The 25,575-nt window shown below is 40.5% G+C and overlaps 1 protein-coding gene and 1 non-coding gene across 7 annotated transcripts in view; one reads left to right on the top strand and one right to left on the bottom strand.

Moving 5' to 3' along the window:
* Nucleotides 1-22,792, top strand: part of LOC109400676 (dachshund homolog 1) — a 424,184-nt gene extending 401,392 nt beyond the window's left edge. For all 6 annotated transcript variants that reach the window (XM_062853175.1, XM_062853177.1, XM_062853173.1 and 3 more), the window contains exon 5: nucleotides 21,822-22,792. In XM_062853175.1, the coding sequence (XP_062709159.1) occupies nucleotides 21,822-22,591 (770 nt within the window). In that variant the 3' untranslated portion in view covers nucleotides 22,592-22,792. The remainder of the gene's footprint in view (nucleotides 1-21,821) is intronic.
* Trnaa-agc (transfer RNA alanine (anticodon AGC)) lies at nucleotides 461-532 on the bottom strand. The gene has a single exon. It is a non-coding gene; the product is annotated as a tRNA-Ala (tRNA).
* Nucleotides 22,793-25,575: the final 2,783 nt, after the last annotated feature.

The raw sequence follows: 25,575 nt of genomic DNA, 5'->3' as shown, positions 1-25,575 counted from the left end.
TTGCTGCATATTTGTTTTTTTTTTCATGCATTTTGTTCAACACGTATCTCTATGATTACCCCACAATGTATTTTGACAACTTCAGTAACGTTGGAAAGGACTGCTCTTTGTTAATAGTTGTGGAAGTTTTCATAAATCACATTCTATACACCAGCTGAACACCAGGTCGTATTCCAGTTGAGCCGTAATGCTAAGAACAGAAAGAAATAGATTTCATGGCTAGAGTGAAAAGACGAACATAAATTAACATGGAATAAATGAACATCACACCAATAAACTACCCTGTAAAAGGTGCAAACTTTTGCCCCGCATAATGTGAACTTTTGCCCGCTTAACGAAGAAAAATTAAATTGTTTTCTTTTCGTTTATTAGTTATTTTGTGAAGTCTGTTAGGTGCGAACTTTTGCCCCGCATTACTCTACAGATGGGTAAATTATTGATTAAATTGGGAAAAAACCCACAGCTCAGGTGAGATTTGAACTCACGACACTTATTCGCTAGACAAGTGCTTTACCAACTAAGCTACCGAGCCAATTAATGATTAGAATTGAACCTAATGACAACTAAAATGCCGGGTCATTAATTGGCTCGGTAGCTTAGCTGGTAAAGCACTTGTCTAGCGAATAAGGATCGTGAGTTCAAATCTCACCTGAGCTGTGGATTTTTTCCCAATTTAATCAATAATTTACCCATCTGTACATATGTACATTGAGTTATTTGAAAATCATAATTGACCACACGGATTGGTATTACCGAAAATTTGCACTTTGAATGAGAACACTTTTTAGATTTTCGTACTCTTTTAGTAGATTGTCGTAACTTTTTCCACTCATAAACACAGCCACCATGAATACAAATCGAACTGTGCAAGAGCCATGCTAATTGGTTCATACATTTGTGAGTTTTGTTGCCTCAAAGAAAGTTCAAAGTCATTTTTATATATATATATATATATATATATATATATATATATATATATATATATATATATATATATATATATATATATATATATATATATATATATATATATATATATATATATATATATATATATATATATATATATATATATATAGATGTATACCAAAATGTCCCAAAACACTTAACAACTGCATCAAAACAATTTTCGATAAAAAGGCTCGGAGTTTTTGGCATATATTAGTAGTTCTCGCCATATAACGAATAAACCACTATCTCGTTAGCTTGTTACGAAATCTTTTGTGTTCAAAAATATGTATGTTTGATCCGACTTACACAATAACGTTGTTTGTATAATTGTCCAAAAAAATTCAAAAAGTTCAGAAATACATTCAGGGATTCCTTTGAACATGTATACGGGCATGTACCCTGAAATTTCTTTACGAGTTGCTTCAAAAAAATTCTTTACAAATTGCTTCAAAAGTTCTACCAGGGATCCCTTCTGAATTTTTTCAAGAGGTTCCTTTACAAATTTAGAAATTCGTGACAAGCGCTTGATAGAGCGTGATTATTGGTTGTGCTGTATTTAACGAACGGTCTGTCTTAGTAGTGTAGATTTGTATCGCTATCTGCTCAGCCGTCTTTTGTTGTTGTTCTGCGGTGTTAACCTTTACGTACCCGCCCCCGACAACTCATTTTCAAAATGCTGACATTCCTTCAATTTGCATCCGATTTTTTTTAAGTCGCCCTCAATCGATAATAAATTGCTCTAGTTTGTTATACTCAAGTGGTTATGTAATATTCGGAACCATTCCGGAGATATTCCGGATTGTTCTGGGGTCAGGGGGTTGGAGAGGTGTCTGTTTTGCCAAATGGCTAAAAGTGATTATTTTATGTGTTAATGTGTTTGAGAGGCCCCTACGGAATCTGTTCCAGGTGTTTCGGAGCGGCCACAACAGTTGATACATACTTTAGTCAATTTTTTCTACCCCATTCTCTCGAAATCATGAAGATTGGCACGTCGCACGGCATGTTTTTATTGCAAATCAGAAATGTCTCCAATGACACCTCCGTGGAACCTATGCTAGAAGTTCCGGGGTGGCCATATTAGTTGATACAGACTTCAGTCACTCAAAATCATGAAGATTGATATGTCGCATGGCATGTTAAGGTTGAAAATCAGAAGTGTCCCCATTGAGGACCCGCGGAACCTGTCACGGGGATCCTGATGGGTCAACTTATTCAAATTTGGTTATTGCATAACTGTTCACACTGTTCGCAGTACAGAAATCGCTGAAAATCGATTGTTCAAACAAAATAACACATGAAATAATCATTTTTTAGCCATCTTGGCAACACCCTGACCCCAGTACAATACGGAATATCTCCGGAATGGTTCCGGATATTGCATGGTCACTCGAGTATAATAAACTAGCACCAATTTATGATCGATTGAGGGCGACTTCAAAAAAATCGGATGAAAATTGACGAAAAGCCAGCATTTTGAAAATGAGATGTCGGGGGTTGGATACGTGAAGGTTAATTAAAAGTTTGCGTAAGATTTTCGACTGGAAGTTTAATGTTTGGGAGATTTTGGCTTTCTCAGTCTAGGGAATCCAAACGATTAAATTGGCATTGCCCGACGTTTCGGCCTAATTTATTTGGCCTTTTTCAAGGGTAAAGCTGTCTATTTAATCATTTGGATTCCCTAGACTGAGAAAGCCAAAATCTCCCAAACGTTAATTAAAAGTATGTGAACCGACAGTCTCCGAGGAAATCAAAACGTCATGTTACAGATTATTTCAGAAAATCAACCATGTGTATCACAAAGTATTCTTTGACGGAATCTGGCATAAATTGCTTCACCAAATCCTTCATGATTTTTCACAAATCATTCAGAGGTTGTTTGAGAAACCCGTTCAGGGACTACTTCATAAATTCCTCTGGCTATTCAAAAATTTCTCTAGGCACTCGTTTGAAGAATCTCTTTGGAGATTTCTTTAGAAAATCTACCAAAAATTTCTTCAGAAATTCTTTTTAAAAAATCTTTTGGATATTTGTCCGACTATTAGGCTAGAGTTCCCTCACGATTTTTTTCAAATAATCTTCCATTAGTTCAATCGGAAATTTTCTTCAGGGACTTGTTTAGAAATTCCTCCTATTCTACAGATTATAGAATTCTTTCAAAGCATGATTTACTTCTGAATTTTTTCCATTTTCTCAAAAAATAAAAATATTTAAGAATTTGAGCAGAAATTCCTCCAAGGATTCTTTCAAAAATTTGTTCAGAGATTCGTTTGGAAATTTCTTTATACATTTATTCAGAAATTTCTCCAGAGATTCCGTAAATAAAACTTTCATGGATGCCTTTCACCAGAAACTCTCACAGCAACTTCCAACTTCTCCAGAAATTTTATCAGGGATTCCTTCAGAAGTTTCATAGAGAGTTGTGTTTAGGGATTTATCCTAATTTTTTCGAGGCTTTTCCAAATTTTTGTCCGAAAAATCCTTCAGAAAACCCTTTCACCCTTCAGGACGCGCGCTGTAAGTGCAATACTACCAAACATCCTCGCTCGTCGTATACAGCGCGAGCGCGATGCAGTTTAAGGATCGGGTAAGCTCCCTCAAAGATTAAACAATCTCTCAAACGATCTTCCAAGGATTTATTCCAAAAATTTTCTCCTGGGTTTGCTTTAGAAATTGTTCCAGGGATATTTTTTTAAAATCTGAATTTCTGTCAGAAAATCCTCCTGTTTTTTTTTACAAAATCCTTCAGGTACCCTTTTTGAAAGAAAATAGATCTATTCGGGATTTTTATGCAGGATTTCCTACAGAAACTCCCCTTAGCGTTCCTTCAATAATTTCCTCAGAAATATCTCCATATTTTTCTTCAGAGATTTCAGTGAACTCTACTTTTTACAAGGATTACAGGTCGGACTCGATTAACCGAAGTCGGATACTGAAGCTTCTCAAACACATCTGGAAAAAGGAATGTTGTATAAAGCTGAAATTTTGACATTTTTATCAAGCCAACCTTGATTAGTAATCATTCAAAATTTTAGCATTTTAGAGCTTTCCGTTCCTCAGATATATTGTTGTGAACAGAGTTTCCGATTGCTCATGTGTACATAAATGTGACAGCGAGCCTCCCACCAAATTGTCTCACAGCTCTTCAAAATCGCAGTGTGCTGCGCTGCTAGGAGGCTCACGAAAATCTGGTGGGTGCGAGCTAGGCACATAGCTCCCGGGGAGCTCGTCTCATGCGCTGCGTGAGCTGTTGGTATCTAAGGTGAAAAACAACTTCTTGGTAACGAAGAACATCAACAACTTTTTTCCGTACACAACTCAAGTGTCTGGTTGGTCTATGCGATACGACTAGGGACTCTCAATGCAAAGGTTAAGGTTTCAATTCTTGCTCGTTTAGGAAGTTTTTGTCGTGAAATTTTCTAATTTAATCAGCGCATGAGACGAAGCTCATGAGACACATCTTGAGAAAAATGAGGCGCACAACTTTCAGTCTCAAAATGTACAGTGCTCCTGGGAGCTCACTTGCCATGTGGCTCACGTACATGGGACTACAGCACGTGTACATCAACTCTGCTTCAGAACCTGATTCCGGATAATCGAGTCTGACCGGTACTTTGAAAAAACTTTCACAGATTTTTATTCGAGAATCCTTTCATGGAATCTAGCTGGAATTCATCCTAGTTCCTGAAAAATCTCCCAGGGATTCTCAAAGAAATTCTTCCAGGGACTCTTTTGGAGACTCCTTGTCGATTTACTTTTAAAAACATCCAGAAAATTCTAAAGAAATTCAGTCAGCAATTAGGATTTTTTTAGAAAAGGATTCACGGATATATTAAGAATCAGAAATTCAGAACTCTTTCAAAATGTTCTCAGAAGCTTTCCAAAGAATCTCTCCAAGGATTGTTTTGAAAATTTTAAAAGAGTCAATAATGAATTTCTCAAGCTTTCTTCACATTCCTTGAGATATTTCTCAAGGATTCATTCGTGCGTGGAGAATGTTTTTACGTCATTTGGTTCAAAAGATATTGATGATTTTCTAGAAAAAAATAGGCACTTTTCAGGTATTTTTTACTTGAGTTACAAAAATAACACCCCTCTAATCTTTTGATACGTTTCAAAACGACATTTCTTCTTTTGAATGCTGGTAAAAAATATTTTTATGTTTGCCCCAACCCGTCATATCACCTTTTCAAAAAACAATGATTCTTTAAGAAAAACACCTGTAACTATTGAACCAAAAGGAATAACAACCATTTCAGCGCACAAAACGACGCATTTTCAAATGCTCTACAAGTGTTTCTTGGGTGACAGCAGTGTTGGTAAAAACTCAAATTTTCAAATCTCATGTTTGAGTTCTTTCACGCGCGATTCTTGACTCGCCAAACTCACCGCCGAAAAAATCATGCATGAGTTGACTCGCGATTTCACTCATTGCGTTATTTCTTGGTGTTCTTATTATTTACATCTAAGTTTTTAGGATTATATGGTAGAACAAAAGCAAACCTATCGTACAACAACATTGGATGTCGTTCAAATTGATTTGGATTCGTTTTACAAGCGAACGAGATTTCGACGCTTGACTCGTGAGAGCGAGATTTTGCATGAAAATCTCGCGCGTGAGAAAACGATTCAAAATCGCGCGCGAGTTTGCTCACGCAGGAGCGGTTCATGAGTGTGCTTTGAGTGTGATTTTACCAACACTGGGCGACAGTGATGAAAAGTCGAAACTGAATACATCTTTCCTAGTAAATCTGGTTCGTGGACCACTGTGCAGTGATCTGTTTTGAGATCAATAACTTTCAAGCTCATACCATAGCAAAATAATATTTAACTGCTGGTCTGTCTCAAAATCAAACTGATCTGTCTGTAATAGATCCGGTCATATATGAGCATGTGCATGAGCATGATTGACTGCCCGCGGTTGCTCCTCTGTTATTGCAAGGACATCTGCATTTACACAAAGAACCAACAGATAATACTTGGGACTAGCCTTTTCCTCATTGTATAACTTCTGACATCCCAATACTTTTCAATGAGCATTACCAGCGCCGGTCGCGTCCGGTCATTAATGAAATGTTTTTTTACCCTCCCATATGAAGTTATCTAGAAGTTAAGTCTGCGGTCCAGCTATTCGATGTGAGCATTTCTTCAAGAATTCCTGAAGGATTTCCAGAACAAATTCTTAAAGGAATCCTAACAAGAAATCTTGGAGGATTGCCACAAGGAACTCCTGAAGGATTGCTAGAAAATAAAAAAAAAACTCTCAAAATTCTCAGAAGGAACAGAAACTCCTGGAGAAGTTCCTGAAAAACTTTTGGAAAATTTCCAAAAGAAATACTAGTAGTGCTCCCAGAAAGAACATCTAGAGCATTTTAGAGAAAAAAAACTACTGGATTTGTAGAAAGTACTCCTGGGAAATTTCCAAAAGGAACTCGTTCAATATTTGTAGAAAGAACTCTTGGAGAATTCCCACAAAGAGGTCCGGGAAAATTCCCAGAAGGAACTCCTGGAGGATTCCTAGAATAAATTTCTTGTGGAGCCCCTCCTTCTTACAACTTTCTACAGGAATACTCTCAGGCATCCATTCCGATATTTCTCCAAAGATATCTGCAAAATTTGTTTTAAGAGTTTTTGTTCACGTTAATCTCCAGAAAATTTTCAGAAATTGCTTCTGGGAATCTCCATAGCATCACCAAAAAATTTTTTATATGGGTTTCTTCAAGGATTCCTTCAAGTATTATTTAAGCAATATTTGTGCAATTCTTAAAAAAAACGTCTAAAATAATTCCTGGAGGAATAACTGAAGCATTTTTTGAGTATATACTTGAAGGAATATTTATGACGGAACCGCAGAAACAATTTAAAAAAAAAAACGTTGTAGAAGTTTCTGTTGGAATCTCTGAATTGCTCAAGAAATTCCTGGAGAAACCCTGTAGAAATTTGCGAAGGAATCTCTGCAGGATTAAAAAAAGTTTGGAGATATTTCTGCAAAAGAAACCCAGGAAAAAGCTTTTGAAGAAGTCTGAAGAGATTCCTAAAATTATGAGAAAGACTTTGAATCCGATCAGGAAATTCTGAAAAAACCCTGTAGGAATTTCCGAAGGAATCTCCAGTCGAAGCCTTGTAGAAATCTCAGAAAGTACTCTTGAATGAATTTCTAAAGAAATCCTACCAAAATTCTTGAAGAAATCCCAGGAGAAATTTCTGGTAGAACTTCACAAGAAATCGTTGGTGGAGTTCTTAGAAAAGTTCAGGAAAAACTTTAATAAAATTCTTGGAGGATATCCTGGAAGTATTTCTGTAGAATTCTGTGTACGTATTTCTAAAGGAGCTACTATAGAAATTACTGGAGAAATTCCCAGATATTTTTTTTTCATTTATTTTGTTCACATCAAATTCATGATAATACTTAAATGCCCAGATAAGCTTCTGTAAAAATCCCTCAAACCCACTCTCTGTAAGAGTTCCTGACGAAATTCATTGGAAATATTTCTGAATAAATTCTTCGTTGGGAATATTAAAGAGTTATCTTGAGAAGAAATGTCGGAGAAATTTCTGGAGGAATATCTGGAAAAAATCCTGAAGGAATGCGTGTCTAAATCACTGAAAGTAAAAATGTAACATTCCTGCGGTAATTTTCATTCGAATCTTCAACGCAATTCCTGAATAAATCTCTGGTAGGTTTCCACATGTACGAATTTGTGAAGTAGTCTCTGGAAAATTTTGTTCGAAGAATTTATGGAGGAATCCCTGAAGAAATTTCCGAAGGCGAATCCATAGAAAATTTTCAAAAGTAATCCCTGTCAAAATTTTAGAAGAAAACCATGAAAGTTTTCCCAAAAGAAGTCTTGAATAAATTTGTTGAAAATTCGTTTAACGCTTGTGGAATATGTTTTCCTATGTGGAAGTATTTTGCAAGGAAAAATTCAAAGGACTATTTCAAGAGAATCCAGCAAAAGCTATTGGCTGTATTCAAACTTAAGGTTGCAGAAGAAACTCCTGCACAAACACCAACATGAAATCCTGCAGCATGAATTTCTGAATGAATCCCAGAAGGATTTCCTGAAATAAAAAATCCCTGAAGAAATATCTGATAAAACCACATAGAAAGTCTTGGACGAATATCTGAAGGAACTTCCGGAGGGATTTTAGAATATAATCTTGAAAGAATTCTCCTAGGAAATTCCAAAGAACACTTCTCGGGATAACTCCTGTAGGAATTTCAGCAGGAAAATCATGGTGAAACTCAAAAGCTTCAAGAGGATGCCTTGGGTAAACCCAAGAATGGATTCCTCATAACTCTAGAAAGCAATTAGTAATCTTTGGGTTAGTCCCACAAAAAAAGTCCTGGAGAAATCCCAGTGGTGATATCGAAAATATCTCATCGAATTCCAAGAGGTAACCAAGTAGAATGGTACAAGATAAACAAGATAAACCCCAGCAGGAACCATTTGAGGAATTCGCGAAGTAGTTCTGGAGGAGTTAGATATCCCAAATCCCGGGACAAAACATGGTCGGGAAACGGACTTCAACATACACTTAAAATTGGTTTAGCTAAAATACTTTTTTTTATTTGTATTAACGAATTAAAAATACTTTTTTCTCTTGCTTTAATGATCTGCGTCATTACTCAACCGATTTTGATAAAAATGTTTTGGTATAAACTTAGAATAATTATCCTATTTGTTCGACTGTTGCATGCACTAAATGTTAAATTTCTCGGCTGTGCAGTCAAGAAACTCCTTGGAACGACAACGGTTTTAATTCGTCCCTACGTTTCAGCAATATTTATTACCATCTTCAAGGGAAAAATCTTTTGATTCGATCCGTGTCTGTAACCTTTGATAAACGGAATGTCTGGTTTGTATTTTTGGTAGTCTGTTCATGCGGCAGTATTTTTTGAGATGATTTTCACTTATTTTGTTGGCGCTGTACTGGAGTATTCGAGTATTCTAAATGCCTAATCGAACATTTCTCCAGTACAGTGCCAACAATAAGTAAAATTGATTTTAAAAACCCTACCACATGTACAGACTGGTAAAACACCATCCAGACATTCCGCTTGGCAAAGACTACAGACACAGAACGAATCAAATGATTTTTCCCCTGAAGATGGCAATAAACATAGCCGAAACGTAGGGATGGATTGAAACCGCAGTTGTTCCAAGGAGTTTATGACTGCACAGCCGAGAAGTTCATCATTTAGCTTTAGATTAGTTAAGGTGTCCAATTTATGAGCGTTCCTCCTTATTAGTTTGTTGTTGTTATTTATTTTTAACCAACAAATTTGAAAGAGGAAAATTCCCTTTACTCATCAGATATCCCCTCAAACCCTCTCGATATTTTGCCTAACTTGAGATACATGTTGAATAATTATAGTTATTTATGTGACGAGTTGTAAAAAGCACGAGTCGTACATTTATCCAACGAGGCTTGCCGAGTTGGATAAATACGAAGAGTGCTGAAAAATCGAGTTTTGCAACGAGTTCCATACAAAATTTTATGCAATGATTTTTTTCATAATGCAACTCATTTGCGTTGCATAATGTTCATAATGCAACTCAAATGAGTTGCATTATGAACATTATGCAACTATTTTTCATTATGCAACTCATTTCAGTTGCATTTTGAACTGGTACCGAAAAGTTGGTCATTATGATACTGAAATGAGTAATATAAAATAGAAATTATGACACTGAATTGCATAATAGTTATTTATGTAACGGGTTGCAAAAAGTTATTTTTTCAGCACGAGTCGTACATTTATCCAACGAGGCTCGCCGAGTTGGGTTGGATAAATACGAAGAGTGCTGAAAAAATCGAGTTTTACAACGAGTTCCATACTGTAAAAATCGAGTTCTGCACCGAGATGCGTACAACGTTTTTTGCAATTTCATAAATTACCACTTGAGGATAGTTTTTAACAAAACTTTTTCATCAAACTGCACACTGATGTTCATAGTCATGTTTAAGAAAGTCTGATCATAGCAGGTTATACTGTGCAATTGTCACAATTTTCCAAACCTGCGTCCAGAAAGCATCAAGAAGTTGATCAAAACTGAAAACAGTGCTGTAATGGTTCATTACGCAACGCAAATCAGTGCTGTAATGAACCATTACAGCACTGATAATTTGGTGTGGGAAAGTAGGCCTTTTCCTGTCAGATTTTCGTGAGGTAAAACAGCCTATTACGATGAGAAATTGCAAAAAAAAATTTATGCAATGATTTTTTCATAATGCAACTCATTTGAGTTGCATAATATTCATAATACAACTCAAATGAGTTGCATTATGAACATTATACAACTATTTTTCATTATGCAACTCATTTCAGTTGCATAATGATCCAGTTCGGAAAAAATAGCCATTATGATACCAAAATGAGTTAGATAAAATGTAAATTATGATACTGAATTGCATAAAATATTTTTCGGAGCTCATAAACAGAGACACAACCATAAAATCAACAAATAATTACTCTAACATTCCTTAAAAATCGCACTATTCAGGGAAACCTGTAATCTGTACCTAGCTGTAGAAATAAAAGGATGGTTCATTTCCGTTCGTATAGTTTTCCACCAGGAATTATAATGATTATTTTTACGAGTACCAGGAAGTCATTTTTCCGTTCCGTAGATGTGTACATAAGAGAACATAACTCAACTCACACCGGAAAGCCACTCGACCCTCCACACTGCACCGTTCGTTCTGTTCTGGTTGTGCATTGTGTCCTGCATGCAAGTCTTTTTTGCGTCGTCCGTTTCATCCGACTTTCCGCCTCTAACCATTCTTGGTCGTTATTCATATTCATAATTGCAGGTGTGCTGAGTCTTAACCCGGCACCGGAAAACACTAAAACTAAGGACGGCGTCTACCCGAACATGCCAATCGATCCCAACTACATCTTCGGCAGTGTCCAAACCACCAAGTCCCCGTACTTCAGCAACTATCCCCAGCCCGGTGCTGGCAGCCCTGCCGTTTTCCAACCCATGTATCCTCCCCTGAACCAACCTCCCCCGGGGGCACAGCTCCCCATTGCCTTCGGGGCTTCCCCTCAGAATCCCTACTATCCACGGCCTCAAAATCCGGCCACTTCCACCGAGCCCAGCTTGTGGAATCAGTTCCTCTACAACAAACAACCGGACAAACGACCGCGAAATGCCGCCCCTCGACTAACCGCATCCAGCAGCCAGCTGATTCTGTTGCTAACCGCATGCCCACTGGTGATCGGTATCTTGAGGCGAATGGCACTACTGGCCGGGTCCTCGTCCCTATGGCTATAAAACACCACCCTGTCCCAATCAGTTAACTTCCTTCATCACCCCCACATTTGGTGCTAATTCTTTCTTTGGTTGTCTGTTTTATGTTGATCATTAGTCATTACAGTGCAGTGGTGCTCCACTGAATCGAAACGTCAAACGGAAAGATACCATATCATGCAAACTGGCAACCCTTACATCAATGAAGCGTCGCGTATAAAACTCTGCCAGGCAGTTACCAATCTTCATGATATGTTATCTTCGCCTAAATTTGGGCACATCATCCCCATACACGACTGCTGTAATAACATCCCCCGCACATAAAAAAAAGCACGAGGCACAAGGAAAAACGATTAGAGAGAGAGAGGAAATCACTCGCGAGGAGAAAGAAAAAAACAACATCCCCGCGAAGGATATGTATATTTTTGTGTGTAGTACGAAGCGAGAACGCGAAGTGCGAAGTGCGAACGCGGTCGCCATATCTAAAGTTAATTAACGAAATTGAGAACGAGAGAGAGACAGAAAAGAAAGAAAAAAAAGTAAAACAACTAAACGGGAAATGATGATGAACTTGAAACTCCAATTAGAGACTTAATTAAAAGTAATGCCAGCAGCAGCCCCGACTGCTGCTACTGCTGCACACCAAGGAGAACAAACAAAGCGAGCTAAATACATTAAACAATTTAAGGAAGGTTAGTTTTTTTGGGGAAGAGAGTTGAATAGAGAGTGTTATGGCGAGTACCAAGTAGTGGGCCATTCGGTCAGTTTGTCATGGTGGCCGAAATAGTCGAAAAGGGGGGAAAATGCCAAGAGGGTTTTCAACCGCAGAATGTTTCCAATAATTGTTTGCTGGTGGAAATATATGAAGTCGGGATATTAAAAAAAAACAAATTAAGAGGAATGGCATATAGATTTTAAGCTTAAAAAAATATTCGCAGATCTCTCCAAAAATATCTCCAGAAATGTCTTAGAACACTGCTCTGGTTTAATTATCAAGAACTATTTCCAAAATTTCCCTATGAATTTCTTCAAAAGTTTCTCCAAAAACTCTTTCATTATTTTCCTTATAACTTTCTCTGGAAATTCTTAGAGTTTTTTTTTAGAAATTTTTCTAGGAATTTATCCAATTTTTTTTCAAGGAAATGCTGAAAATACTTTCTCAAATTTCTGAAAGATTTCCAACATAAATTTTCAACAAATTATTCTAGAAATTCCTCTAACAATTTCTCCAATATTTTTTTCAAAACCCTTATAAGATTTTTTCCAGAAATCGTTCGAGGTATATTTTTAGGCATTCCTCTGTGATTTTCTAAAATAATTTTGGGTTTTGGTTATCCAGGTCATTTTTTGAGATTTTGTTTCAAAAATTTCCCATCAACTGTTACATAAATCTATACAAAAATCTAACTACGAGGATCTACTAAAAAATATAGGCAGATATTTGTCCACAAATTTCCTAAGAAATATCTTGACCATCATTTGAACATTCTTCAGGAATATTTCTTGATAATATTAGGAGTTACTTCCGAAATTTTTCAATTTTTTTTAGGATTTTCTCCGTCAATTTTTTTGGATATCCATCTTAAAATTCCTCTGAGAATTCCTCTGGAATTTCCTCTAAAACTTATATCAGGAATTTCTCTGGGAATTCCCCTGAGAATACCTCTGGTGGATTTTCTTGGAATTCCTTGGAATCCCTTTGGAAATTCTTCAGTATTTTTTCTGGGAATTCCACTAGAACTTCCTCTGTTAATTCCTGTGAAAATTCCACAGGTAATTCTTCTGGAAATTCCTCAGGGAATTCCTTTGGGATTTCCTCTGGAAACTCCTCCAGAAATTCCTCTTGAAATTCCGCTGGAAATTTCTCTGAATATTGATTTGGGATTTTCTCCGGTAATCCTTTTGTGCAAATTTCACTGAGAAATCCTTTGTAAATTACTCTGGAAAAGCCTCCCGAATTTCTTTGGGATTCTTCTGGAATTCCTTTGGGAATTCTCCTGGAATACCTCTAGGAATTCTTCTGGAATTCCTCTGGGAATTCCTCTGGAATTCCTCTGATAATTCCCTGGAACTCCTCTGGGAATTTCTCTGGAATTCCTCTGGGAATTTCTCTGGAATTCCTCTAGGAATTTCTCTGGAATTCCTCTGGGAATTTCTCTGGAATTCCTCTGGGAATTTCTCTGGAATTCCTCTGGGAATTTCTCTGGAATTCCTCTGGGAATTTCTCTGGAATTCCTCTGGGAATTTCTCTGGAATTCTTCTGGGAATTTCTCTGGAATTCCTCTGGGAATTTCTCTGGAATTCCTCTGGGAATTTCTCTGGAATTCCTCTGGGAATTTCCCTGGAATTCCTCTGGGAATTTTCCTGGAATTCCTCTGGGAATTTCCCTGGAATTCCTCTGGGAATTTCCCTGGAATTCCTCTGGGAATTTCCCTGGAATTCCTCTGGGAATTTCCCTGAAATTCTTCTGGGAATTTCTCTGGAATTCCTCTGGGAATTTCTCTGGAATTCCTCTGGGAATTTCTCTGGAATTCCTCTGGGAATTTCTCTGGAATTCCTCTGGGAATTTCTCTGGAATTCCTCTGGGAATATCTCTGGAATTCCTCTGGGAATTTCCCTGGAATTCCTCTGGGAATTTCTCTGGAATTCCTTTGGGAATTTCTCTGGAATTCCTTTGGGAATTTCTCTGGAATTCCTCTGGAATTTCTCTGGAATTCCTGTGGGAACTTCTCTGGATTTCCTCTGGAAATTTCTCTGGAATTCCTCTGGGAATTTCTCTGGCATTCCTCTGGGAATTTCTCTGAAATTCCTCTGGGAATTTCTCTGAAATTCCTCTGGAAATTTCTCTGGAATCCCTCTGGAGTTCCTCTGGGAAGTTCCCTGGAATTCCTGTGGGCATTTCTCTGGAATTCCTCTGGGAATTTCTCTGGAATTCCTCTGGGAATTTCTCTGGAATTCCTCTGGGAATTTCTCTGGAATTCCTCTGGGCATTTCTTTGGAATTCCTCTGGGCATTTCTCTGGAATTAATCTGGGAATTCCTCTGGAATTCCTCTGGAAATTTCTCTGGAATTCCTCTGGGAATTTCTCTGGAATTCCTCTGGAAATTTCTCTAAAATTCCTCTGGAGTTCCTCTGGGAAGTTCTCTGGAATTCCTCCGGGCATTTCTCTGGAGTTCCTCTAAGCATTTCTCTGGAATTTCTCTGGGCATTTCTCTGGAATTTCTCTGGGCATTTCTCTGGAATTTCTCTGGGTATTTCTCTGGAATTCCTCTGGGCATTTCTCTGGAATTCCTCTGGGAATTTCTCTGGAATTCCTCTGGGAATTTCTCTGGAATTCCTCTGGGAATTTCTCTGGAATCCCTCTGGAGTTCCTCTGGGAATTTCTCTGGAATTCCTCTGGGCATTTCTCTGGAATTTCTCTGGGTATTTCTCTGGAATTCCTCTGGGAAATTCTCTGGAATCCCTCTGGAAATTTCTCGGGAATTCCTCTGGGAATTTCTCTGGAGTTCCTCTGGGAATTTCTCTGGAATTCCTCTGGTCTGGGAGTTCCTCTGGGAATTTCTCTGGAATTCCTCTAGGAATTTCTCTGGAATTCCTCTGGGAATTTCTCTGGAATCCCTCTGGGAATTTCTCTGGAAGTCCTCTGGAGTTCCTCTGGGCATTTCTCTGGCATTCCTCTGGGAATTTCTCTGGAATTCCTCTGGGAATTTCTCTGGAATTCCTCTGGGAATTTCTCTGGAATTCCTCTGGGAATTTCTCTGGAATCCCTCTGGAGTTCCTCTGGGAATTTCTCTGGAATTCCTCTGGGCATTTCTCTGGAATTCCTCTGGGAATTTCTCTGAAATTCCTCTGGGAAATTCTCTGGAATCCCTCTGGGAATTTCTCGGGAATTCCTCTGGGAATTTCTCTGGAGTTCCTCTGGGAATTTCTCTGGAATTCCTCTGGTCTGGGAGTTCCTCTGGGAATTTCTCTGGAATTCCTCTAGGAATTTCTCTGGAATTCCTCTGGGAATTTCTCTGGAATCCCTCTGGGAATTTCTCTGGAAGTCCTCTGGAGTTCCTCTGGGCATTTCTCTGGCATTCCTCTGGGAATTTCTCTGGAATTCCTCTGGGCATTTCTCTGGAATTCCTCTGGGAATTTCTCTGGAATTCCTTTGGGAATTTCTTTGGAATCTCTCTGGGAATTTCTCTGGAATCCCTCGGGGATTTTCTCTGGAATCTCTCTGTGAATATCTCTGGGATTCCTCTGTGAATTTCTCTGGAATTCCTCTGGGAATTTCTCTGGAATTACTCTGGGAATTTCTCTGGAATTCTTCTGGAAATTCCTCTGGGAATTCATCTGGGAATTCCTCTGGGAATTCCTCTGGGAATTCTTCTGGAATTCCTCTGGGAAATTCTCTGGAATTCCTCTGGGAATTTCTCTGGAATTCCTCTGGGAATTTCTCTGGAATTCCTCTGGGAATTTCTCTGGAATTCCTCTGGTCTGGGAGTTCCTCTGGGAATTTCTCTGGAATTCCTCTGAGAATTTTTCTGGAATTCATCTGGGAATTTCTCTGGAATTCCTCTGGGCATTTCTCTGGAATTCCTCTGGGAATTTCTCTGGAATTCCTCTGGGAATTTCTCTGGAATTCCTCTGGGAATTTCTCTGGAATTCCTCTGGGAATTTCTCTGGAATCCCTCTGGAGTTCCTCTGGGAATTTCTCTGGAATTCCTCTGGGAATTTCTCTGGAATCCCTTTGGGAATTTCTCTGGAATTCCTCTGGAGTTCCTCTGGGAATTTCTCTGGAATTCCTCTAGGAATTTCTCTGGAATTCCTCTGGGAATTTCTCAGGAATCCCTCTGGGAATTTCTCTGGAAGTCCTCTGGAGTTCCTCTGGGCATTTCTCTGGCATTCCTCTGGGAATTTCTCTGGAATTCCTCTGGGCATTTCTCTGGAATTCCTCTGGGAATTTCTCTGGAATTCCTTTGAGAATTTCTTTGGAATCTCTCTGGGAATTTCTCTGGAATCCCTCGGGGATTTTCTCTGGAATCTCTCTGTGAATATCTCTGGGATTCCTCTGTGAATTTCTCTGGAATTCCTCTGGGAATTTCTCTGGAATTCCTCTGGGAATTTCTCTGGAATTCCTCTGGGAATTTTTCTGGAATTCATCTGGGAATTTCTCTGGAATTCCTCTGGGAATTTCTCTGGAATTCCTCTGGTCTGGGAGTTCCTCTGGGAATTTCTCTGGAATTCCTCTGAGAATTTTTCTGGAATTCATCTGGGAATTTCTCTGGAATTCCTCTGGGCATTTCTCTGGAATTCCTCTGGGAATTTCTCTGGAATTCCTCTGGGAATTTCTCTGGAATCCCTCTGGGAATTTTTCTGGAATCCCTCTGGAGTCCCTCTGGGAATTTCTCTGGAATTCCTCTGGGCATTTCTCTGGAATTTCTCTGGGTATTTCTCTGGAATTCCTCTGGGCATTTCTCTGGAATTCCTCTGGGAATTTCTCTGGGATTCCTCTGGGAAATTCTCTGGAATTCCTCTGGGAATTTTTCTGGAATTCCTCTGGGAATTTCTCTGGAATTCCTCTGGGAATTTCTCTGGAATTCCTCTGGTCTGGGAGTTCCTCTGGGAATTTCTCTGGAATTCCTCTGAGAATTTTTCTGGAATTCATCTGGGAATTTCTCTGGAATTCCTCTGGGAATTTCTCTGGAATTCCTCTGGGAATTTCTCTGGAATTCCTCTGGGAATTTCTCTGGAATTCCTCTGGGAATTTCTCTGGAATCCCTCTGGGAATTTTTCTGGAATCCCTCTGGGAATTTCTCTGGAATCCCTCTGGGAATTTCTCTGGAATCCCTCGGGGATATTCTCTGGAATCTCTCTGTGAATTTCTCTGGAATTCCTCTGGGAATTTCTCTGGAATTCCTCTGGGAATTTCTCTGGAATTCCTCTGGGAATTTCTCTGGAATCCCTCTGGGAATTTCTCTGGAATCCCTCGGGGATATTCTCTGGAATCTCTCTGTGAATTTCTCTGGAATTCCTCTGGGAATTTCTCTGGAATTCCTCTGGGAATTTCTCTGAAATTCCTCTGGGAATTTCTCTGGAATCCCTCTGGGAATTTCTCTGGAATTCCTCTGGAGTTACTCTGGGAATTTCTCTGGTATTCCTCTAGGAATTTCTCTGGAATTCCTCTGGGAATTTCTCAGGAATCCCTCTGGGAATTTCTCTGGAAGTCCTCTGGAGTTCCTCTGGGCATTTCTCAGGCATTCCTCTGGGAATTTCTCTGGGAATTCTTCTGGAATTCCTCTGGGAATTTCTCTGGAATTCCTCTGGGAATTTCTCTGACATTCTTCTGGGAATTTCCCTGGAATCCCTCGGGGATTTTCTCTGGAATCTCCCTGTGTATTTCTCTGGAATTCCTCTGGGAATTTCTCTGGAATTCTTCTGGGAATTTCTCTGGAATTCCTCTGGAGTTCCTCTGGGAAGTTCTCTGGAGTTCCTCCGGGCATTTCTCTGGAATTCCTCTGGGCATTTCTCTGGAATTCCTCTGAGAATTTTTCTGGAATTCATCTGGGAATTTCTCCGGAATTCCTCTGGGAATTTTTCTGGAATTCATCTGGGAATTTCTCCGGAATTCCTGTGGGAATTTCTCTGGAATTCCTCTGAGAATTTTTCTGGAATTCCTCTGGGAATTTCTCTGGAATTCCTCTGAGAATTTTTCTGGAATTCATCTGGGAATTTCTCCGGAATTCCTCTGGGAATTTCTCTGGAATTCCTCTGGGAATTTCTCTGGAATCCCTCTGGGAATTTTTCTGGAATCCCTCTGGGAATTTTTCTGGAATCCCTCTAGAAATTTCTCTGGAATCCCTCGGGGATATTCTCTGGAATCTCTCTGTGAATTTCTCTGGAATTCCTCTGGGAAGTTCTCTGGAATTTCTCTGGGAGTTTCTCTGGAATTCCTCTGGGAATTTCTCTGGAATCCCTCTGGGAATGTCTCTGGAATTCCTCTGGAGTTCCTCTGGGAATTTCTCTGGAATTCCTCTGGGAATTTCTCTGGAATTCCTCTGGGCATTTCTCTGGAATTCCTCTGGGAATTTCTCTGGAATTCCTCTGGGAATTTCTCTGGAATCCCTCTGGGAATTCCTCTGAAATTCCTGTAGGAATTCCTCGGAAATTCCTCTAGGAATTCCTCGGAAATTCCTCTAGGAATTCCTCGGAAATTCTGCTAGGAATTCCTCTTGAAAGTCCTCTGGGAATTCCTTTGGAAATTTCTTTAGTAATTCCTGTGGGGATTCGTCTGGAAATTCTTCCAGGAATTCCTCTGGGAATCCCAGTGCGAATTCCTTTGGCAATTCCTCTAGGAATTCCTCTAGAAATCCCTGTGGTAATTCTTCTGAGTATTCTTCTGAGAATTCTTCTGGTAAATGCTGTGGAAATTTCTCTGGGAATTTTTCTAAAAATTCCTGTAGGAATTCCTCTTGGACTCCTTTGGGAATTTATCTGGGAATCCCTAGGAATCTCTGGGAATTTCTTTTTGGAATCCTTCAGAGAATTCTTCAGAGAATTACTTTGAAAATTCCTCCTGAAATCGTTCTGGGAATTAATTGTGTTTTCTTCTGGGAATTTTTCTGTGAAAACATCTAAAAATTTGCCTGAAAATTCCTTTCAGAATTTCTCTGAGAAATGCTCTGGATTTTTTTTGGGAATTTCTCTGGAAATGCTTCTAGCAATTCCTCTGGGTATTCCTGTGGGAACTCGATTGAAAATTCCTCCGGGAATCCGCTGGAGTTTCCACTTTGAATTCCTCTGGGAATTCCTCTGAGCATTCCTCTAGAATTTTCTCTATGAATTGCTCTGGGAATTGCTTTAGAAATTTCTCTAGGAATTCCTGTGGGAATCCCTGTGGGAATTCGTCTGGGAATTCGTCTGGGAATTCGTCTGGAAATTCGGCTGAGAAATTCCTTTACGAACTCCTCTGGAATCCTTTTGGAATACCTCTAAGAATCCCTGTGGGAATTCCTTTGGGAATTCGTCAGGAAACTCGTCTGGAAATTCCTTTTAGAACTCCTCTGGAAACCTTTAGGAATTCCTCTGAGAACTCCTCTTGGAATTCCACTGGAATTCCTCTGGGAATTCCTGTGGAAATTTCGCTGGGAACTCCTCTGGAAATTCCACTGGGAAATTCTCTGGGAATGCCACCAAGAATTCTTCAGGGAACTCCACCAGAAATTCCACTGTGAATTCTACTGGAAATTCTTCTGGGAATTCCATCGGAAACTCCTCTGGGAAATCCACTGCAAATTTCACTTGGAACTCCACCGGAATCTCTCTGGGAATTTCTTTTTGAATTCTTCAGGGAATTTGGCAAGGAAATGCTCCGAAAATTCCTCCAGAAATCCTTCTGGGAATTACTTTATGTATTCTTCTGGGAATTCTTATGTAGAAAAATCTGAATTTTTTTTCTGGAAATTCCTTTTAAAATTTCTCTGGGAATTGTTTTGGGAATTTCTCTAGAAATGCTTCTAGCAATTCCTCTGGGTATTTCTGTGGGAAATCGACTGAGAATACCTCTGCAAATTTCAATTCTTTTAGAAATTATTCTTGAAATTTCTCTGAGATTTTCTCAGGCATTTTAATCGGCAAGTTTTCTAATGTTTAATTCAATCCGATAGTTCCGATAGATAATTGAATGCAATTGGGAGCTTATCCTTATACATAAGTATTTCTTCCATGAAGTCTACTAAAATAATGAAATTACTTTTTGGCAAATTCTTTATCTCAATTGCATACATTTCCACCAAGCAAACAACTATAGTAAACGTATGATGAACAGTTTATTCTAAAAGAGCGAATATCCCGATTACACAGAATTTGACCGTAAGCACCGTTGGTTTAAGGAGAAACATCCCAATATATAAAGATGGCCATCGCAAGTCAACCATTTCGGAGGCAATTTTTGAATTCTAGAATGCGTCTCCTGAAAACTACTTACCAACAGCAAGCGAAAAAACTTGGTTAAACATTTCCATCAATATCTTCCAATCAGTTCTAAACAGCCAAAACGTTATTCAAACCGCAACTCAATCAGATTGAGAAATACTGTACGATGCGAGGATTAAAAAAAAAACACACTGAAATAAGCTTTCTCCATCGAAAATTAAAAATCAATTCAAAAGAACAAGCATGAGAAATCTCCCAAATTAATGAGTTCAAATATCGAACATATTCAAACTATTAGAGCTACCGATCAAGTAGGACGAAGCGATCAGACCTTTTTCTCGCTCTGGTCCGTTTGTTGCCGTTTGGGAAAAAAAATACGTCAAACGTGCAACACACGGAACCAGCAGCGTGCCACACAGAAATCATAGTAGTTGTGTTAGTGAAACAAACTAAATAAATAAAACCAGCAACACACACAAAACAATGGACGAAAACAGGAATATGTAACTACACATACAGAAATATATTAAAATTAAACGCAACAGCCTTATACCTGATTAGCAAAACAAAACAAGAAGAACGGAATAAGAGAAAGATTTTAGTCCTTTTAAATGGGAGAAAGAGAGAATAAAGGAACGGAATCAACTGAAATTAGATGTTTTACACCCACAACTAAAGCAAAAATCTCTAGTACGTACACACGGAAAATCGTCTTTATTCGAATCATAACGATCGCGCATTTATGACGTTTACTGCGGACATTGTTTACTTGGATCCAGAAAAACCACAGTAGGCGTCACAAACTGCAGCAGATCAAGCAGTTGTACAGAGTGCCGCAAGGGCAAACCAAAAAAAAAGAGCAATGAATTTTGACGGAACGTAAAAATGGGAACGAATAGACTAAAAAAACAAACAACCATGGAAGTGAAAGAGCATCCCTCGGTCGACAGCATGATCAAGGCTGATTGGGGGGGATGACACATCAGAAAGGCTTCCATTAGCGGCGCGCGAAATCAAGCAACAACAACGATCATGTAAATAAAGTTATTAGGTGACATTTTACTCGATACACACAAACACAAGCGTAAAAATGTGGTGATGATGATGATCATCAATGAAAAGAAAGAAAAAAAAAATACTAACAAACTTTTAGTAGACTAACTTTTGTACTGACTCATTAAGGTCCTTTCCTTTTTGGTGGGAGAGCTCTCGATCGCGGTGAGTGTCATGCCCCTGACAAAATTGAACTGAATTGACGAAATTTGCTCATCCGGTCAACGGAGTTTGACATTCATCCGATCGCAGCCTCCTACGATTAACACGATTGTACTATAGAATAATGTAATGTTACGTTTGGTGATGGCATCGTAATTTTTAGAAAAACCAGAAAAAAAACGTTATCGTTCAAAGAACGCTACGGCAATCACTAGCGCTTTTGTTTTCCGTCCTTTGAGTTTGAGTTTTTTTTTCGAATTATTTCTATTTATTTTGGGATGGTCAAAATGTATTTCAACATTGTTTTTGTACATTATGAATATCCCTAGATAAAATTCAATTACCTTACTTAAGTATTATTGGTTTGTTGTGTTACTAATTAAATTGCTTCCCCGTTTTTGTTATTTTCTTGTTTTCCCACCCCTTTTTCCCTACAACACCCGCCCTCCCGTTGCTATCCCCCGCCGTGTGCAATTCTAGACAGCGCTCAAGATCTGTACAGTAACAATCCGACACCCCCGAAAGCATCGGCTCCGTCGTCGAGTGGTGGTGACGATGATGTTCTCACCAGTTTGGGACTGATCCCCGACCGACCGGCTTCCCGTCCGAACCAAAATCCCTACTCCAACCCCTATCCGGCACTTCCGGTCAATCCTCCCCAACCTGCTGCACCCTACCATCCCCCGGCACCGGCTCCCGCTTCTCCATCAGGTGGCAACAATTACTACGGTGGTGGTGGCGGTGGTGGTTCCAGCGGTGGCAACCGACGTCCCGGACAGTTTGACGGCTCCGGTGGTAACATTGTGGTCCCGACGCAGAAACCGGCCGCTCCATCCGGTGGATTCTTCAGTGGTATTTTCGGTGGCATCCAGAACGCCGTGTCCAATGCCGTGAAGCAACAGGTCGGAACCTATATCAATCAAAGGCTGGGTATTGGGCCAGCTACAGGTGGTGCCGGTGGCCTGTTCGACGCCAACCGGTTCATCGATACCAAGAACTTTGGCAGCCTCTTTAGCGAGAAGAAACCGTCGGGATCTTCTTCGGCTCAACCGACCGGCTCGAGCAACTCCGCTGTGGGACCATACCCGGTAACGGTTGACCAGCGTACCTCGGTCTACTCGGCCAATGCCCAACCCAGCAATAGAGGAAGTTCATCCGAGCAATATCGTCGCCAGGGATCGTCCGAGTCTCAGTACCGTCGCCAGGGCGCTACCGGTACTCCAGCACCTTACGGATGGAAGCTGGATTGAGATGAGCGGATGCTCCGCGACAAGTAAAATGATATTGATCAAATAAACTAGAAATACTCCCCTTGACACCTCCCCACTTTGCAATAACAAGAATCTCTTCCAGTTTAACTTTTATTAAAACCAGTAGTAAAAATATAAGTTGATATGAATATTCTTCCACAGATATGTTATTTTGGTACCTAATAAATTAACATTGACATATCCGACTAGTTTCAGACTAAATGCTGTCAAGAGTGAACATCCATTGATCAACAGTCTTTTACGTTTTATTGCAAAAACGTCATTTCTGCCTGAAGTAACCACGTGCTGTGTTCGGATACCTCTGGATACCTCCTGGAGACTCGCTGAAAATAGGATGTGTGTGTATTCTCCTAGAAGAGCAGGTAAGGAAAACTTTTATTTCTATCGCAAGGGAAATTCTTGTGGTAATCTCCCAAGTAAGCAAAAGTTCTGCTCCCCATAACAAAAATCACTTACAAGCTCCACAACCTGCATGGATCAAGAAAGCGAGGGCTGTTTTTGCGCATTTAAAAAATGTATGGAAACACAGTGAGACTACTCGACGCACCAAAATCCGAATTTTTACTCAAATGTTGTGAAATCTGTGCTGCTGTTCGCCAGTGAAACCTGGCGTGTATCAGTAGAGAACGCTCAACGACTGGAGGTCCTAATCAAAATGGAACCCAATAGGACATCGCAGCAAAGGCAGACCCAGAGGCTCATGGCGGCGCAGTTTAAACAACGACATATTTAAAGCAAATCAACATAAAGAAGGCGATGGCGAGCAATCGCCCAGGATGGAGGGAGATCTTTCAACTCGGCCCTCTGCACCACCGTGTATGCTCAAAACTGAAAGTAAGCAAGTAAGTCATGATACGTAGCTTTATCACGATAACGTCCTCCAGACCAGCGTCTACGTCAAAAGTGGTTCGACATCGCCTCATTTGCTTGTTTTCCTACTCAAGATCTCATTTCTGCTTCAAGTATCAATTGGGTTCTTTAGGGGTATCCTGATTATTTTATAATCGGATTCTCCACCTGTATGGGAAAATTTTTTTGTTCGGGTCGAACTGTCATTTTATCGATTGAACTGTCATTCTATCCATGAAAATTAAAACTGTTTTGTTATTTTAACCATCAAAACAAAGCTATTGGAATCCAATAAAATCATGTCATACTCATAAAAATTAGCTCTATCGATAAGGCTGCAGAACCCGTAGCTTCCGGGAAGGTAAGCCCAGCTCCCTGGGTTAGTGGGTTGGTGTCAGGCCCTGCGAGCCAGCCGTAAAAAAGACTAGCACCGGAAAATCAACAAGAGAAGAATGCGAACCGATACCAATGGCGACGACCACAGCGACGAAAAGGGACTTGTGATTGGAAGCTCGGTACGTGGAACTGCAGATCTCTCAACTTCATCGGGAGCACCCGCATACTCGCCGATATACTGAAGGACCGCGGGTTCGGAATCGTAGCGCTGCAGGAGGTGTGTTGGACAGGATCCATGGTGCGAACGTTTAGAGGTAACCATACCATCTACCAGAGTTGCGGCAACACACGTGAGCTGGGAACAGCTTTTATAGTGATGGGCGACATGCAGAGGCGCGTGATCGGTTGGTGGCCGATCGACGAAAGAATGTGCAGGTTGAGGATCAAGGGCCGATTCTTCAACATTAGCATAATAAACGTGCACAGCCCTCACTCCGGAAGCACTGATGATGACAAAGACGCATTTTACGCGCAGCTCGAACGCGAGTACGACCGCTGCCCAAACCACAACGTCAAGATCATCATAGGGGACCTAAACGCTCAGGTAGGCCAGGAGGAGGAATTCAGACCGACGATTGGAAAGTTCAGCGCCCACCAGCTGACGAACGAAAATGGCCTACGCCTCATCGATTTCGCCGCCTCCAAGAACATGGCCATTCGTAGCACCTTCTTCCAGCACAGCCTCCCGTATCGTTACACCTGGAGATCACCACAACAAACGGAATCGCAAATCGACCACGTTCTGATTGATGGACGGCACTTCTCCGACATTATCGACGTCAGGACCTATCGTGGCGCTAATATCGACTCCGATCACTACCTGGTGATGGTTAAACTGCGCCCAAAACTCTCCGTTATTAACAATGAACATTACCGGCGGCCGCCCCGGTACGATCTAGAGCGACTGCAGCAACCGGATGTCGCCACCGCATACGCGCAGAATCTCGAGGCAGCGTTGCCGGACGAGGGTGTGCTCGATGTGGCCCCTCTAGAGGACTGCTGGAGTACAGTGAAAGCAGCCATCAACAACGCAGCCGAGAGCACTATCGGGTACGCAGAACGGAGTCGACGAAACGATTGGTTCGACGAGGAGTGCAGAGCGGTTCTGGAGGAGAAGGATGCAGCGCGGGCGGTAATGCTGCAGCATGGAACCCGACAGAATGTGGAGCGATACAGACAGAAGCGGAAGCAGCAGACCCGTCTCTTCCGGGAGAAAAAGCGCCGCCTGGAAGAAATGGAGTGCGAGGAAATGGAACTGCTGTGCCGTTCACAGGAAACACGCAAGTTCTACCAGAAGCTCAACGCATCCCGCAAAGGCTACGTGCCGCAAGCCGAAATATGCAGGGATAAGGAAGGGAGCCTCCTGACCGACAAACGTGAGGTGATCGAAAGGTGGAAGCAGCACTTCGACGAGCACCTGAATGGCGAAGAGAATGTAGGCACGGAGGACCAAGGCAGCGGAGGAAATGACTATGTTGGTGCAGCAGAGGACGGGAACGAACCAACTCCCACGCTGAGGGAAGTTAAGGATGCCATCCACCAGCTCAAAAACAACAAAGCGGCTGGTAAGGACGGTATCGCAGCGGAACTCATCAAGATGGGCCCGGAAAAGTTGGCCACCTGTCTGCACCAGTTAGTAGTCAAGATCTGGGAAACTGAACAGCTACCGGAGGAGTGGAAGGAAGGGATAATCTGTCCCATCCACAAGAAAGGCGACA

This window comes from Aedes albopictus, chromosome 2 (assembly GCF_035046485.1).
Source record: "Aedes albopictus strain Foshan chromosome 2, AalbF5, whole genome shotgun sequence".
NCBI lineage: Eukaryota > Metazoa > Arthropoda > Insecta > Diptera > Culicidae > Aedes > Aedes albopictus.
This window is presented reverse-complemented; position numbering and strand designations above follow the sequence as displayed.